General features: G+C 36.4%; 1 protein-coding gene across 3 annotated transcripts; it reads right to left on the reverse strand.

Moving 5' to 3' along the window:
• Nucleotides 1-19: 19 nt before the first annotated feature.
• On the reverse strand, nucleotides 20-16,270 carry fhl1a (four and a half LIM domains 1a). 3 transcript variants are annotated; one of them, XM_006781220.3, is made up of 7 exons: nucleotides 16,115-16,270; nucleotides 15,679-15,772; nucleotides 4,376-4,557; nucleotides 3,297-3,474; nucleotides 1,503-1,672; nucleotides 1,230-1,416; nucleotides 20-643 (listed from the first exon to the last, which is right to left on the reverse strand). In XM_006781220.3, exons 3-7 carry the CDS (start codon nucleotides 4,529-4,531, stop codon nucleotides 489-491), a joined length of 846 nt encoding a protein of 281 aa, XP_006781283.1. In that variant the 5' UTR covers nucleotides 4,532-4,557; nucleotides 15,679-15,772; nucleotides 16,115-16,270; the 3' UTR covers nucleotides 20-488. The 3 variants fall into 3 exon arrangements, with proteins under 3 accessions (XP_006781283.1, XP_087707352.1, XP_006781281.1); XM_087851226.1 differs by lacking the exon at nucleotides 16,115-16,270 and having other exon boundaries at nucleotides 15,679-15,938; XM_006781218.3 differs by lacking the exons at nucleotides 15,679-15,772; nucleotides 16,115-16,270 and adding an exon at nucleotides 7,356-7,499.
• Between the last annotated feature and the right edge of the window lie 2,093 nt (nucleotides 16,271-18,363).

Here is an 18,363-nt window from a genome sequence, read left to right on the forward strand (position 1 = left end):
AAATGGGGCTTCATATCAGTTTGTTTTTATTCATGTTTTGCATTTAATGTCACTCATTAAGAATACATGAGCACTTTATATTTCAGTATGGGTTCATCTAAACAGTTTTCTCATTTTCTATCTGTGCATTCAGAGATGTAACAGATTATTAATCAAAGCTGTTGTGTATTAGCAGCAGGAAGCAAATTAAAAGCATTTTTCCCCCCAAAAGATTCCAGTAAGCCACTGAAAAGACTTTTGTCTCAATAGGCTCTACAAAATCCTGTATTAGATATATAGTGCACATCACAAACCCACAAAGAAAATACGTCGTGTTAGTATCCAATCCCTGACTCTGAAACAAGCTGCAGTTATGTTTATATAGATAAATGAAAGTTAATTGACAGCCTGTAGTTTGGCAACCTTGCAATTTTTTTTTTTGTCAAAAAGTCAGTTTAGGTGTTAACTCCACATCATCAAACTCTCAGATGCACAACAGTTTGCACATTTTACAGCTTCTTAGCACAGTCGGGGCAATAAATGTGCTCTCCATTGATGACAAAGCGCTTGTTGGCCAAGGAGAGGGAGCACTTCTTGCAATTGAAGCAGTACTCGTGCCAGGAGAATCCCTCATAGTTGACCACATTGGTGCCGTGGCCAAACCCTGCACAGAGACACATGAGGGTGTTTTTTATACAAAAGAAAAAGGATGTTAACATAAAAGCATAAAGGCCAAAACATGTAATACATGATCTTACCGTTTGAGACCAAAACAACATGTAAGAGCTGAAGGATTAAATTTAAAAGGGGAAATTGCGTAAGGAGGGAAAAGCTCCCTATCATTGGCACTAATCTCCATTTAAATCCAAGTGCTTATTCATTCATTAGTCGTTTATTATGCCTGCCATAAGACAAATTTTAATATTTTTGATTGTTCAGCTGACCTGCTGTGCTGCCTGAACAAATTGAAGTTGTGCTGAAAGTTAATTGGAAGTAATTTAAATGGTTGTCTGCCAGAGATGAAAACAAAGTATTGCCCTTTTCTTGCTCTCAGATACAAAAATGTCTAACTATATAACACAGTACTTCTAAACCTTCCTCCAAACAACATTGGTCTTAAATCAGTGAGAAACAACATGAAGAAAGTATGCAAAACATTTTTATAACAGTTTTTAAAAATGAATCCCAGCGCACATTATGTAGGCCTTTAAGACAACAAAACAAAAGACAAATGATGATGCTTCCCTGACCTGTTATTGGGTTCTTGCAGCCATGGCACTTCTTGGCCACATCAGTCTTGTAGCAGTCCACGCAGTAAATGTTGTCCTCATGAGAAGTGAAGCGAGTTCCTGCCAGAGATTTATGGCAGGTTTTGCACACGAAACACTCGGAGTGCCACGGCTGGTCCTGGTAGCTGATCCCTCCAGAGGTGATGGGCTTGGAAAGGCAGATATTTTGATTGTGATGTCAAACACAACGGGATGATAACTAAATGTAGAGAATGATAAAGTCTGTGCTTGTACCTGCTTGCAGTGGAAGCATTTCTTGGCAAACTTCTTTTCGTGGCAGGGAGAACAGTAGATGTCCTCACCCTTGGCCAGGAAACTCTGTGTGCGGATTGGCTGCTTGCACTCAATGCAGGTGAAGCATTCCTCATGCCACACCTTGTTCTTGTACTCCACGTTCTGAGATCCTGAGTAACAAGATGATTGAAAACAAATTATCTGGGCTGAAAATTTGCTTAGTCTATAACGAGGAGGGACATTATATTATTTATATATATATATATATATATATATATATATATATATATATATATATATATATATATATATTATATATATATACATATATACATATATATACATATATATATACATATATATATGTATATATATATATATGTATATATACATATGTATATATACATATATATATACATACATATATATATACATATATATATATATGTATATATACATATACATATACACATGTATATATATATGTAGATATATATATTTATATATATATAAATATATATATGTATATACACACATATACTTACATATATATACATAAATACATATATACATATATACACATATACATACATATATATGCACACATATATATATATACACATACATATATATATACATATATACATATATACACATATACATATATATATATATATATATATATACATATATATATATATATATATATATACGTATATATATATATATATATATATACGTATATATATATATATATATATACGTATATATATATATATATATATATATATATATATATATATATATATTTATATATATATACATATATACATATATATACATATATATATACATATATATATGTATATATATATATATATATATATATATATGTATATATACATATGTATATATACATATATATATACATACATATATATATACATATATATATATATATGTATATATACATATACATATACACATGTATATATATATGTAGATATATATATTTATATATATATAAATATATATATGTATATACACACATATACTTACATATATATACATAAATACATATATACATATATACACATATACATACATATATATGCACACATATATATATATACACATACATATATATATACATATATACATATATACACATATACATATATATATATATATATATATATACATATATATATATATATATATATACGTATATATATATATATATATACGTATATATATATATATATATACGTATATATATATATATATATATATATATATACGTATATATATATATATATATACGTATATATATATATATATATATACGTATATATATATATATATATATATATACGTATATATATATATATATATATATATATATATATATATATATATATATACATATATACATATATGTATATATATATATATATATATATATATATGTATATATATATATATATATATATATATATATATGTATATATATATATATATATATATACACACACACATATATATATACATATACACACTTATATATATACATATACACACTATCATTACTATCAAGGTTCATGCTACCTTGTTGTATCCGAGGGAATTTTTAAAATTAAAGAATTCATTACATCCTATAACTTTTGCCATGTTTATGGCTAAGTGATGTTGTTGTATGCACAAAATAATATTCTATAGAAAAATTATTACCCACAGTATTGATGTCATGAAAACTTTTCAGAGAGAAAAGGTGTGTATATGGTGCAAACCCACCTGGCATGACCACCTTGTAGCAGCCCTGGCAGCGATTGCCATCCTCTCGGGAGCTACACTTGCCACACATTATCTTCCCATCATCCCGAGCGCTGAAGGCCTCACTGGCCAGTGACTTGTAGCACTTGGCACAGCGGAAACAGTCCTCATGCCAGTAGCGGTTCTTGTGGTGCAGCTCCTGAGGGGGAAAAGCAGGGGTGGGGAGGTGAGCAGAGGTGCCCTCACTAAGTCCTGATGCAGACCTCATTAAAATGGAGTTTGTTTACTCATCATGTGGACTGAGGCTCGGGGGCCGAATAGACAACAAACCTATGTGACCGGCATAAAAGTGGTAATGAAGTGAAGTAGGATGTGGTGAGCCATGAAGGAGTTAGAGGTCTGAGAGGGTGGAAATGCGCAATGAAGTATATAAGCTCCATTATTAGGAATGACACATCTTTTCACACAGTTAACTGCCTGTGACCGAGTACTGAGAGCATTTTCAAGCCAGAAGTCAGTGCTTTATAATAGCCAGACCTCAAGTTAAAGCCAGCGAGCACTCTGAACATATAGTACAAACAGTTAGGTCCACAATTATTTGGACAAGCAGCAAGGTCAAGCAAATATTGCCTTCAACGGATTTTGAGGAAGTTATTAGGAACAATCCCGTATGTCAGGTTATTTTAGTTTGTCCACTTACTTTAAGACCCTGTGGATAAAATTGGCTGTTACACCTAAACTGTTTATAATTTAGTTAAAAGCCTTGAATTAAAGCTGACAGTCTGCACTTCAGTCATGTTTATTCAAAAGCCTCAATGACGATTTACATCTACAAAAGGCATTTTTAAATTTAGACAGCTGCCACCCACTCAGCATGGCTGATGTGAAAATGGCCTATACGCAGATCAGAAGTCTCCTTTCTCTACAAATTGTCCTTGGAATCTGCGAGGAATATCTAGAAAGCTTCAGAAACCCTAATCCATTTTAGGATCTTTGCACTTAACCAAATAAATAAAAACTATTAAGTATAATAGCGTTTAGGATATATTAATTTGTGTAAGAAATCTTTACATTGCACTCAAAGCTTAAACTATTTTCACCTTGGAGTCAGCACCAATGGGGCGTTTGCACTCTGCGCACGTATTGGCGCAGAGCTTATCAAAGCACTTGGTGCACACGTGCTTGTCGTCCTTCTTCACATACTTCTTGCCGTGCAGATTGTCACGGCAGTAGTAGCAGTCAAAGCGATCAGTCATGGTGGAGGTTAGATAACTCCTGGGACCTGTGAGGAGACGAGAGGAGACGAGTGTCACTGAATGTGTACAGAGAATCTGCTCTCCACGTTTAGGTCTGCCTACATGGCAGGATGTTTCCTTGGAGCACCAGCAGGGGGCACTGTTGCATTTCCTACAGCCATGGCATCAACGCATGAAGCATTCTGAACCCCTTATAGTTGCAGCTCAGAATGAGCATTTAAGAGCAAACAAATAAAGTTTGAAGTTGCTTATATTGACAGGTTGAATATAAGCAACAATACATTCCACCCACATATATGCATATATACATCTGACCTCTTAACCTAATAAAATAGATGCTGAATTTAGATTTAGTCTTCAGTGGAAAGATGTATATGTTTTTTCTGCTTTCCCATTGACACACTATGACATGTGACTCTAACAGCAGCATACCAAACTGATGAGAGAAGTGTGAGTGAGGTAAAAAAGCAGCCCACAGATGTCTACTTGTTGATTGCAGGTTTCCTGGCCCGTAGACTTTTTTATCAAGCTCTCCCTGGAAAGCTTATTTTTAGACTCATTCCCTTCACCCCCTCAAAGCTGTCTCCCCAGAGCCCCGGCCCACATTCGATCTTTTGTCTTGGTTTTGGTCGGATCACTTAAGATGATTTTGTAAACTTTGTGTCAGAGTGGCTTTGCTACTTTATTGGTCAACATTCCTGCATTCCTGTCACAGTTGACATCCAGTGTGGACAAATAAGCACTATCTAAATCACTTTAAAAGCTTATCTGGAAGCCAGAAAGGGTAGCTGAACAGTCTGTGAACTTTAGAAAAATTGATTTATTTGGATACACAGATATCATTTTAATCCGATGCAACAGCAGCTATGGAGGAAACAATGCAGGGTATGACAATTGTCCCAGTAACCATAGGAGCAAAGAAAACATTTATGCAGGGAGCTATTTAAGTAGGATGTGGTTAAAAAAATAAAAATAAAAGCCACGTGAAAGCGATGCGAGGTATGTGGTGCGCTCTGTTCTGCAGCTGTGCTCAAGGGATAAAGACTGGACTGGGGACCGGGCAGTGACATGCCCTACTCCACCTAAACTCACCCCCTTGTAGCATTTCTTGGCAAAACCCCCCTTCAGTCCAACACAGTCAACCTTGTCAAATCACACACAGTACACATTACTAAGCCCAGCAAGCCCGGAGATCTATTTTAGACTTGGACACTCTATTTAAAGTCCATTGACCTTCCAAAGCGGACAAATGTAGATGGATGCAGACTGATGACTGCTGGGACTGTGCAGCTATTGTGGCTCCAGCTGACACATTTCCAGTGCATGACAGCTGCCCCCTGTCAAACAGCCGTGATGTACAATGATGCTCAGCTGTGGTGGGAGAGGTGTATACCACTGTGCTCCCTTCGGGGAGGAGTCCTCTTTAGTGGGAAAGGTCACAGTGAGACCACTTCAAGAAGTGAGTCAAACACTGGACAGGCTGAATATCAGCCGAAATAATATCTGTTGAAGTGTTCTGTTCGTTGCCTCTGATTCTAACATTCCTTAAAGAAAACTGAAAATGTTCCCATCGTCATGTGAAAGTGTTATAGAGGTAAAGGTGCACGGCAATAACAATTTCCAAAATTTCAAAATAGGCCCCTGAACACTTTGAAACAGTCACTACATAATTGAACATCCACGCATTGTAATATTAAACCACAAATCCATAGTACAACGTGGCCTTTTCATGATGATACAATATGATGAGGAGTTATTGGGTCTATTAAGTTATTTTACTGCAGAAAAATACAAAATTCTCCATAGTGTAAGTAGATGTAACTATATATATATATATATATATAGTTATATATGCTATTTAACAATCACAAACCCGTCCTCTAAAACAGCGGTCCCCAACCCCCGGGCCTTGGACCGTGAGTCGTTTGGTACCGGGCCGCGAGAGTTGAGGTTCAGGTGTGAAATTTATAGTTTTCAGGGTTTTAATCGGTTTTCAGTGTTATTTTGTTATCGTTTACTCGGTTTTCCTTGGTCTTTTTACGTGTGTTATGAATAAATTTTCTTTTTTTTGGTACCGGTACTAGTTTTATTTTGTATTTATTTATCCGCGACACCTTAAAGGCTGGTCCATGAAAATATTGTCTGGCATAAACCGGTCTGTGGCGCAAAAAAGGTTGGAGACCGCTGATTTAAAATGAGAGTTGTGAGCTGAATCGTGGCCTTTTAAACACTGTTTCAATAAATACTGAATATTATATTCATGCAGAAGGTAAAATTCATTGCAGGCAGTTGTGTTCATCTGCATCAGCTCCAGCTAGGTAAAATAAACTGGCATACTTATCACATAGTACAATTGACTATAATTTATTAAATGCTTTTTCTGTGGATATATATATATTTTTTACATTTCATCTAAAGTAAATAAAGTACAGGGAATATTTGAGCTTTAATTGTGGTGTTAATTTGCTCGTCCACCTTCTGAAGTGAAAAAAAGTTTTGTTTTTTTTTATACATGCTTTCCCTGGTTTTGTTTTGATCCAAAGGGAAATGTTATATCTGTATCAGAACTTTACTAAAGTTTTTCATTAAAATTTAAACTACCGCCTGAAGACGTTAAAACTGATCATTTAAAAATAGCCCGTATTCATATTACAGGTGAGGTTGTTTCACACATCAAGAAAATCTCAGTGGACCTGCTCCGTTTTTCTGAAAACAATCAGAAGAAAACACACTGACTTCATTATCTGAAAACAGTCCTGTTCTTCTTACGTGTTACAAAAACATTTTGCATCAGATTAGAAAAAAACAGGCAAAAAGTTTTTACCTGAGTGTCTGTACGTCATGTTTGCGTTCCAGAAAGGCCGAAAAGAAGAACAAGAAAAGAAAAGGAAGACAAAACAGGGTCAGTAGCATCCACAGAGGGTCAAACCTGGAGACCACACATCTTGTTAAGAAATGGGGGCTGTATATACCCCTTTGTGACCCGACTCCAAATCCAAATCCAACCTTCACCCCTCCTGTCCTTTTTAGGGAATGCATTAGAGAATAGATGGATGAGAGAGAGAGTATGATGCAGAGATTAGGTGATGCAGATTGGATTCCTCTGCTGTAACATCAGCAGGTGAAAAAAAAAGGAAAACACAGCCTGGGGGGTTTGAATGATGACCGTGAGGGATAACAGATACTCCCACTGCCCTGACTTTAAATGTTTTGTAAGACTCTTCAGAAGATGCACAGCTGATATGTGGGATAATTCAAAGGGATGACTCACAAGAGGAACAAGTTGATATTGATTGAGCTGAGGAGGGCAGCTGTTTAGTGGAGAGTTATATAAGGATCTCCTCTTATATATTCATGAGTGGATACTATGGAAAAAAACTAGTGGGGTTTGAAGAATAGAAAAAAATGAAGCCAAGAGTGCTGAATTCTTTCTCTGTTATCTTGTTGATTCAAATTTCAGGAAATAATATTGTATTTAAATCCAGAGGAAACACCCACACATTCCTCACTAATACTCCTGCCAAAAACAAACTCTCCTCATGCAGTTACAATATTTAACCCAGACCAACAACTGAAACAGAAACATTTGTTATTATTAACAAAAACATGAGGCCAAAATGATTAGATATTATTTTACAGAAACAACAGACATGTTCCCAAGTCATGAGTTACAAGTAACGGGTTACTGTAATCCGATTACTTTTTTCTAGTAACGAGTAAAGTAAGGGATTACTATTGCAAAAACGGTAATTAGATTACCGTTACTTTCCCGTAGGAACGCTGCGTTACTGCGTTACTAAAACCCTGATTTTTTTGCGAGAATGTCTCATGACAGTGACGTAAGTGAGTGCGACGTTGTGACAACAGCTGTGTGCAGATCAACAATGGATCATATATCGAGTGCAGAGAGAGTATGAGGTGCAGCGTTTAAAGCGTGGAAGTACTGACCTTACTTTGAGTTTGATTCCATAAAAAGTGACAAAAACATTAGTGTCCGTTGTGCGTGGGAAGAAAACTTCTTTTTACAGCGAAAAAAAACCCCTAAACTTCCGAGCAAGCACCGAGTAGCTACGACGTAATGGGAAACTCACAGAGAAACTCGCGGATTCTTCCACTGACCGCTGCACACCTACACCAGGGTAAACCTCCGCCTACCTTACTCCTGCTTTACAGGTGAAAATAGAGCAAAAGGACCGCTAGTCTTTGACTTTATTTATTTTCTGCTGTGTTTTACTTGCATCTATTTGAAAGACTGAGTGTAAACACACACAAAAAAAATTATTTTATGTGTTGGAATGTGCAGAAAATAGGTTTAAATATTAAACAAATTTCTTCCAGTCAGAGAATGTTGCATATAATTACATTTTTGCTTGATGCATAAAGTTAAAAGATTAAAACTAATAAAACAAGTTTTAAAAAGAGACTTTTCCATTTGATAACATTTTGTATGATGGATTAAGTAGAAAAAGTAGAATTGGGCTGAAAGATCTATCGCTTTATCACCTATTCAGGTTGTAAATCGTGTTTTTAAAAAGTAACTAAGTAATTAATTACTTTTGAAAATAAGTAATCAGTAAAGTAACGGGATTACTTTTTGGGGGAAGTAATCAGTAATTAGTTACTGATTACTTTTTTCAAGTAACTTGACCAACACTGGTCATGAGTAGTAAAAAACCCTTCTGGTTAGCAAACAGCAGATATGGAACAACATTATCACATGACCACCGGATCAATCAGTATATCAAATATAACTAATATGTTCACATTACTTTAGCTCTGATATGGTCTATGAAAACTCCTTGAGGTAAATACCTGTATCAAAATGTTCCACTATGTTAGCCCGTTTATTGCAGGTCGTCTACAACATGTTTTATAACAATTTTAAAGAAACTACCTGTTTGCTGTTTCCTAAAACAAAGATATAAAAGCATTAAGAGTAAATTAAAACAGTAAAGCTGTGTTCTAGCGTTTGACCGAATGTTATGTAGGAAATAATCCTCCTTACATTCAGTTAACTTCCACTGTTTCTACTAATACAGAAACATTATGGTCGCCATCATCTTGTTTTCTCATCATCTTGTCAGCTCGAATGCAGAACTACAGAAAGCACTTTCTTCTGATTCATTCAAGCCTTTAGTCTCAGACAAGTTTAAAGCCAGAAAAATAAGACCACGATGAAAATTAAAGGAAACTGAAAGCCCACAGACTAACATAAAGTAAAATCTAATGAGTTGGGAACCATAAAACTCTCTATTTACTCCCTAACCAGTGTATAGAAAAGAAAATGTCCTATGTTGCTCACAAAACACTAAATATACACACAAACTAGTGAGTGTGTGTCTGTGTGCTTGTGCCACGCTGTTTAAAGGGCATCTGGTTGTAATTACAGATTCGATTTGGTCCATTACCATAGAACATAATATTACATTTGTTCTCTTTTATAATCTGTCACGCAATTACTGCAAACCCACAGAGACTAATCAATATGTCGAGAGGCGCCACGACTCCCCAGCCTATAAAAATCTCCAGTAGATGGTCTGCTCAGGAAATCTGTTACTTCTCAGTTTATTTACATACTTAACTTTAAGTCTTGTTTCAGATTATTATGTCTGTAACCAGATAATTTTGCCCCACATCCTTTTTCTCTTTAGTTTGTTTGGGTCATCTATCTTGGTCTTTATCTCTTTATCTGCACTGCGATGCATTCCTCTCGCCGTTGCCTTGACTTCATGTGAATTTTGATCATAAGGCGTGGGGCAAACTGGAAAGGTCACAGTCTAACAGTTTGATAAACCGGATAACTGATAATGGAATAATTATGATGGCGTGGTAAACGTGTCTTTCTCTTATTATTTTTTAACCAGTAGAGGTCCAATATTAAGCTACACACTCTATCATTTAGAAGGTTTTACACATCAGGACATAATAGAAAAATGACCTCATCCAGATATTAAAATTTACATTTCCTTACATAGGTAAAACCTCAAATGAAGAACAACACATGACACAGTGTACATCCACGTTTGTTGTTGTTTTCTGCATGACCTTATCAATCTCTCACATCATTGTGGAGGAATTTTGTCCCACTTTTCTGTACAACGTTGCTTCAGTTCATTTGCAGGTCTTTTAAGGTCTCACCGCAGCATTCCAGTCCGGTTGAGGTCTGGACTTTGACCAGGCTTTTGCAACACCATGATTCTTTTGTTTCTCACTCATTCTGCTGCATATTTGTTCCTCTGCTTGGGATCATTGGCCTGCTGCCTGCCCCAATTTAGGTCAAAATTCAGCTGTCAGACAGATGGCTGACAACCTAAGACGTCACCCTCTGCCACCTCGCTCGACAGTTGGTATGAGGTATTTGTTAGAGGTGGGAATCACCATACATCCCACGATATGATATTATCACAATACTTAACGCACGATACGATATTATTGCAATTTTTTAAAATATTTTACGATATTCAGATTCTGTACATAAAGGTAAACTTTATCAATATTCATTTTATCTAATAACAAAGTCTCACACTCAGTCTTTCTCTCATTTCAGTTTTATTGTTGACAAACTGAACGGTTTGTATTACAGTCTAGTCCAACTTAACTGAATCAACCATCTGGTACAATTATAGCTATTCTGAACTATGCAGTTTATGAAAACTATGCAGCCCCTTCAGCAACTGAAGAATTTGAAAGTAAATTAAAACAAAATATAATTTTACATTAAATAAAAAAGTTTCAAACTTCATTAAAATAAAACATGTCTTAAATTAAAATAAGTAAACTGTCATGTTTATTGCTGCCATAAAAAAGTTAAACACATTTGGACAGTGAAGGAATGTCAGGATTCTTGTTCAGAAAAAGGATCAACATGCTCTGAAGTCAGAGCACAAAAACCTTTTTGTAACAAAATATCGATTTCTGCTGTCCCTGTATCGATACATTATTAGCAAACAAAATATCACGATGATACACAGTATCGATTTTTTCCCCCACCCCTAGTATTTGTGCTAACATGCTTTTTGGTTTCCTCCAAACATGGTGTTCTGCATTATGGCCGCACATCTCCAATTTAGTACCGCCCGTCCAAAGGGCATTGTTCTATAAGTCTTGTAGCCTGTTCAGATACAGCTTTTCAAACCTAACATACTAACAGCGTCTGAGGTGTAGCACTTCGGTTTTTGGTGAGCATCCCAAAGCCTGACAGTATGGAAATGACCTCGTAACCCTTCCCAGACTGACGGGCAGTAACAATTGCTTCTTTGAGATCATTGCTGATGTCTTTCCTCCTAGGCATCCCATTAAGACACAACTGAACGCTCCAGAACAGCAAACTGCCAAAATCTCTGCTGTTATAGATGTGCTCACATTTACTGATGATCAGTGATTCATGTGCATTTGATTCAAGTACCTGGCTGCTACTTATCCTTTTTTTGGGAAACCCAAATAACCCCTGGTCAGCTGACTCACTAAAATATGTTCCAAATAAGAAAATCCTGGTTGGTGATGTAATAAATTTGCCATTTTTACATTTAGAGAAAAAAGGAGGACAAAGGCTGTAAAGTCATTCACACTGCTAATGGAAACAGACAGTAATACAGGCAGTAATATGCCCTCTCACACAGTGTGTGTACTTTTGAAACTGCTCCTGTTGTGAGACGCAATGAATTTGATGAATTTTTAGGTGGAGGTTTCAAGCTCATTATCTAACACCTCTCTAAGCTGGCAGCGCTGAGAAACAGGAAATCTGGCCTGTACTTCCTGAATAATAGCAAGTCATTTAGGGTGACTGACATAGGCAGCCACTCTCATTCTCATTGTCACCAGCAGCAACAAATCCCTTGTCTGTTTGCCTGAGAGCTCATTTCTCAACGTGACCTCGTGTCCTGGACATCTCAGTGTCTCAGTCACCCTCCAAATCTGGTTAGTGGGCAGACAGCCTGAGCCACACTATCTTTGTCAGGGGAACAGTGACTCACCAAACACACACACAGAAACACACACACAGCGACATAGCACGCCAACCATTTGTTCATGTGCGGAGCCGTGTTACAAGACGGACATAAGGTCAGGATGAGACTGCAAGACCCAAACACGCCGAGGTCAAATATATTCTAACGAAAAGGCCACAAGGGACGGTCGATCAACACAGTAACACTCGTTAAACTAATACATCTTAGATGTGAGTGTTGCTAACACACACATACGCACACACACACAGCCATGGAAACTAAAGCTAAAAGTTAGTTTCCATGGTGCTCATTGCTCTCACGTGGCTTAAGCCTCTAAACATAAAGAACTTATTTCTTTCTGCTGATGCAAGGAGCGATAGTTTACAGAGAAGAAGAAATCCAGTTGTGTACTTGACAATGGATTCAATATTTAATTAATGATAAAAAGTAAAGGTGAAATATCCCCTGTCAGTTTCTGTGGTTCGGTCAGCGTTCTGGTTGTCAGAGTAAAACAATGTTATACTTGTATGTACAAAATAATGTCAAAGAGTGAAAGGGTACCGTTTATTTTTTAAATGTCATAGTCTTTAACCCTTTAAGACCTACCATAGAACCAAGTCCGCCAGAGGTTATATTATAGTTTTACATGCTGTGGAGCCATTTTTGGGAGCATTTCAAGTTGCTATACATCAATACAACCATTACAGCCCAGATTTTCATAATATGTCTGCATTAAGTGCATAGTAATTACATAAATTGCAAAAAAAGTGCAATAAACTACAAAAAAAATGAAAATCGTTTTTGTTTTTTTAACATATATTTCTAGTTAGAGAAATTTAAGAGGCTTATTGCTCAAAACTGTAAATACAAAAAAGTTGCACAAAATAGTTTCCCACCACAGGAAATTTAATTTGAGTGTCCTCATAGTTTTATTTTTGAAATACACCAATTTTTATATAGTGCAGGAAAAACGAAAATAAATATTATAGTGCAAATTTGCAAAAAAGCAGCATATGCATCAAAATAAACTATTTCCAGCAGTGCAATATGAGTCCTAAGCATCCCAGAAACAACACAGAAAGTCATAAAGTCAAAGATAACTTTTAAAAACACCAGTATAGACTCATGAGGCCCTGATGGTAAAAAACTACATTTCCACAAAAATGTCGTCACTTCCGGTTTTGGGCAGGTCATGGCGGACATGCGATAGTTCACGCTAACATCTATTCCAACATAGGAAGTGTTATGAACAGCTGATCGGATCTGGAATATTATGTTTTTTAGTACTTTTTATGCAGTTTTTGCAAAAGCTATATGTGGAAGGAAACCGTGACCTAGATCAAGCTGATGGCATAAGATGTAAGTACAACTCCTCCGGTTTCATATGCAAAAAAAATTATTGTGCTAGCTTATGTGGTTGCAGTGCTACTGGGATTTAAAAGTAGTTGCGCAAAACGGAGCGTGCCCGACCGGTTTTAAAGGGTTAACCTACTTCTACAGGCCAAATCACACCATGATCTATGTCATCATAATCATTTGTTGAATGATAATGATTGCTGAATTAACATGACTAAAGTCATACTTTCCAAATTGCACGACTTTTCACTCAGCTGCATTTAACCGACGGCTATAGCAGTTGTATAAAAGCATATACAGAACATAAATAGAGCTATTTGAATCTGCTGAACTCAGTCCCACATCATGCTTGTGTAACGACTGTAAACTGGCACATTTTGCACACTTGTGCACTTAATTGCACATAACTTTAATATCAAGCAGTGTAAATTTGCTCTTTTTGTGTTGATATTGAACTTGTATATAAAAGACCGTATAACAACATGATCTGTCTTTTCTGAAGGATAAAGAATCCCAATCATATTTTTCCTCAGCCATTTTCTGTTTGTTTGTTTTTTGTGTGGCTAAAGAGGGAAAATAAAGGAGGACTAGTACATCTACACAGAGCACAGGGAGGATATTACTTCCTCTCAGCGGGGTCGGCCCACACAGATAAACAAGCAGCATTGCCTATTTAGGTTCTGGGCCGGTGAGAGCGCCGCTTCATCAACTTAGTCATCAGCACTCAGGCACAACCTCTTTGTTTGTCTCTCTCTTCACTCTGTCTGAAAGAAATGATGGAACTTCCCTCTTAACTAAAGTATGTCTCTGTCAGGATAAACTGCTGGCTTAATGCCCCCACCCCCCACCCCAGTTGTCTAAGTGTGGCAGATGTTGATGGAAAGGTACCCTCAGAGGCACTGAGACATAGCACTTTAAATGTATATCAATCATATATCACATATCAGGCTTTATAAATGAATAATCTGTCACTCTCTGCTTGGATGTGTACACTGCTTTTATGCTGATTTTACTAAAAGTTAAAAAAGAAAAAAGACTTAGACGTGAGGAACATATAACCATGTGAAAAAGTCCTTTCAGTTTGAAACTGGGTTAATTTATGTCCCATTTAAGTACAAAGTTTTTATGGATTTTGAAGGATGGTGAAGTCATACTGGAAACACAAAAAGGTCCAGTGTTCCAAAGAAAAAGCTGTAATCTCCAGGTCTCTTTAATGACATCATGCATTTGGTTTGGCAGCTGCCCAAACGGGAAGGGAGGAGATGGTAAGCTGGTTTATGTTGTAACAGTTTATGGCCACACATCATACCTTTGGGTTTTGCTCTTCATTATACAAACAGAAACTTGTCTGTAGCACATATATGTCAGTACAAACCGCTACTAGATTTCCAATCCAAAGCAATATTCTTGCAACTATTCTTATTAGTGTAAATGAGTTATATCCAGATACTATATAGTATATAACAGTTCCTCACATATTACCTTAGAATTTGTTAATTTGCTAATAAAAGTAAGCATAAGCATATATCTATAAACATACGGCGTACATAAAAGAACATTTTCTTCTTCATTTAAATATATGCGGACTGACGCCCCAAACAAAGCGCATCACCTGTTGTGTGCCATAGTGCGTGAAATAAGCAGCTGATTTCAGAGTAATTCAAGCATGTTACGTATTTCCACACGGACCCTTTGCGTCATTAACTTAAATGTCTGAAATGTAAGGAAGAAAAGTAACAATTACGCATTTTAAGTAAGTTAGTTTTTGGCACAAACATCCTTGTTTCACATAAACTAAAGCGAACTTAAGCAGCTACCTAATAATGTGCCGCGGTTTGGACTCACCTTTGCAACGCGTAAAGATGAGCGCCTTTCACTCTACGCCAGCAGTGCGTCCAGTGGGTTTGGCCGAGAGGTGAAATCTGCTGAGGCGACGAGGCTTTAAAGACAGGGGGAGCAAAGGAAGAAGAGAAAAAAAAAAGCTTGAGGACATCAGCCAAACCTCTGTAAGCGCTCATAAACAATGACCTCAGCCAGGAATTTACAAGCCCTCTTAGCGAAGTTCTCGTCGGTCCCGCAGTCAAGACAAACGAATCGTTTATCATTTATCTGCATCGACGAGCACCGACACTTTTACATTCATTAGTGAGTGTCACGGCAGGTCTGCGCCACAGGAAACCTGTGGTATGAAATTATTAACGCTCGCTACATTTATTTTCATTTTTTCATACTACAAAAAAATAAATAAATAAAAATTGCCTGACTTGTTAACTTCACACACTTTTTGTCCCACTTCTGTGCTGGTCTCACTTGCCTCCTTCTTTGGTAACGAATAGACGAATAACATCAAGATGACTCATTCTAAAACTCAAAGTAAATACTTGCAGCTTGCAAGCTTAAGCCCCAAGCTTCTTCCAGCACAATTACAAAGTGATGATTAAATGCTGAAAAGGTGCTGCTCTTATGTAACACAGATGGCACCTTTTATAGCCGTAACCGCCAATACATCATCGCTTGAACTCCATCCACATCCATCCACTGAGAAACACCAGGCCTGTGAAAAAGATGACTGATGATCCAGTTGTTTGTAAAGTTAATTTAATGGTCAGAAGGTCCTACTTGTCGTTTTAAAGGCTGTCATGGTTAGTCAAACACCTGGCATAAATACAGATTCATTCATTCAGCTCATTGCCGACGCCAAAAAACACATTATATCTATTTATTTCCAGCCATATGCATCTGCGTGCCTACTTAATAATAAGCCGCTAACTGCAAACACGTCACATTACTGTAAGCACACAGCAACTGTTGTGACATAAGAGCTACAACATTGATTAGAGCCATGAGTTCAGGTTGTGCAGGTCCTTGCAAACCTTGTCATAAATGTATAAATTCAAAGGTGCGCAGGGAGAAAAAATGTCTTCTGCAGAGCATCAAACTTTCTCTGATATTGTTATATCAACCATGATTTTTTAATAAAATAAAAGTAATTTGCAGTTATTTGTCTTCAAAAACCAAATACGCCGACTCATGTGAGGAATGTGTGAAATGTAAACAGCTCTCAAGTCAAGCCTGAAGCAAAGTGGTCCTGTAAAATTACCATTTCCTCTGTGGAGTGTAAATCCAGGGTACAGACATTCTTGAGCACACTGGAGGGAGTTGTTCCCATATTAGGAGCACGCTACCTGATATCTGGCACAAATCATGCATCAGGAGAGTTAAATGCCATCAGTCCTGGCAGGTTAAGATCCAGACTTTACCCTCACACCACTTTTCTTTAAAAAATTGTTAGTATTTTGTTTTGTTTTTTGCCTTTAGCTCTATCCTACCTAAGACTAATGAATCAATTCAGGTTACAATTACATGTAATGAATATCAAAATATGATCAAACTGGAAAAAATGGAGATCATTGAACAAGAACATGAAGGTGACCTGGATTTTAAAGCCCATCTCAGAAACTTAACATCACACTGCAAATTCCTTGTAGCTTGACGAGATTTATTGTCTTAAATTTAGCCAGATTATCTTGTCCATCTTGTTTTAAACATTACAAGCTAGTTTCCGGTCTCATGTGTTAGATGATTAGACTTGTTTCAAGTATATATTACCTTTTTTTCTTTTTTAGTCTGTATATCTAAAAATGAACCATTTTACATTTATTTCAAGCAAAAATAGCTTTTAGATAGAGTGTAAAACAAAAAATTATCTCAAAATAAGAAACATTCACCTTTTTCCTTGAAATAAGAAAGTCACTCATTGGAAGGTATTTATTTCAGGTTTTTAAAGCAAGGACATCTTCAAGGTTATATTTTGTCATAACATAGACACTGTTAGTGAAATTGACTGGGTAATATGACGTAAAATCAAGTAGGTTTTCAACATCAGTCAGCTCAGTTGCTTGGGCAAGGTTGGGAATTGCAATTTCATAGGCAAGAAAGTCTTTGTTGAAACCCAAGGTTTCATACACCTGGTATTCAAAACAATAAAGTACACTATTAACAATAAAAATGTTTTTTACAAGTCCAAAGATGGGGTTTAAACCATTTGCTTAACCATTTGCGACAGAGCTAACCATCATGCCACCACTCTATGAATCTACCATCTTCCAGGTTGGGCCTTGGTAGGCTCCAGCACCCCCACAACCCTGAATGGGATAAGCAGAAGAGAATTTGATGGATAGCATCACACTGGATTAAAGGTTAAGGAGGCTTTTAACTAAGGCTCAGTATAATATCCAACCCTTTAATCTACCCAGGGTTTAAGGAAATAATAAATGCGCTCTTCAAACTTTTAAATTATAATTGCTTAAAATAGAGTTGTCTCCTTGTAAGAGGCTGTGCATGTCTACAAGCTGTAAGCAGTAGGAGAAAAGAGTGATTCCTGTACTCTTAGTTATTTTTTAATAACGTCCAGAAGCAAGAAAACTAAAACAATATCGATTTTTCTACCATCTTGCAACCCTGACTCTAGAGTTGGGAATGCAAACTACATAATTTTTTTTTAAAAAATGTGGATTATTAAGTCAGCTT

The sequence above is a fragment of the Neolamprologus brichardi genome, chromosome 2 (assembly GCF_056152115.1).
Source record: "Neolamprologus brichardi isolate AB-2024 chromosome 2, ASM5615211v1, whole genome shotgun sequence".
Taxonomy (NCBI): Eukaryota; Metazoa; Chordata; class Actinopteri; order Cichliformes; family Cichlidae; genus Neolamprologus; species Neolamprologus brichardi.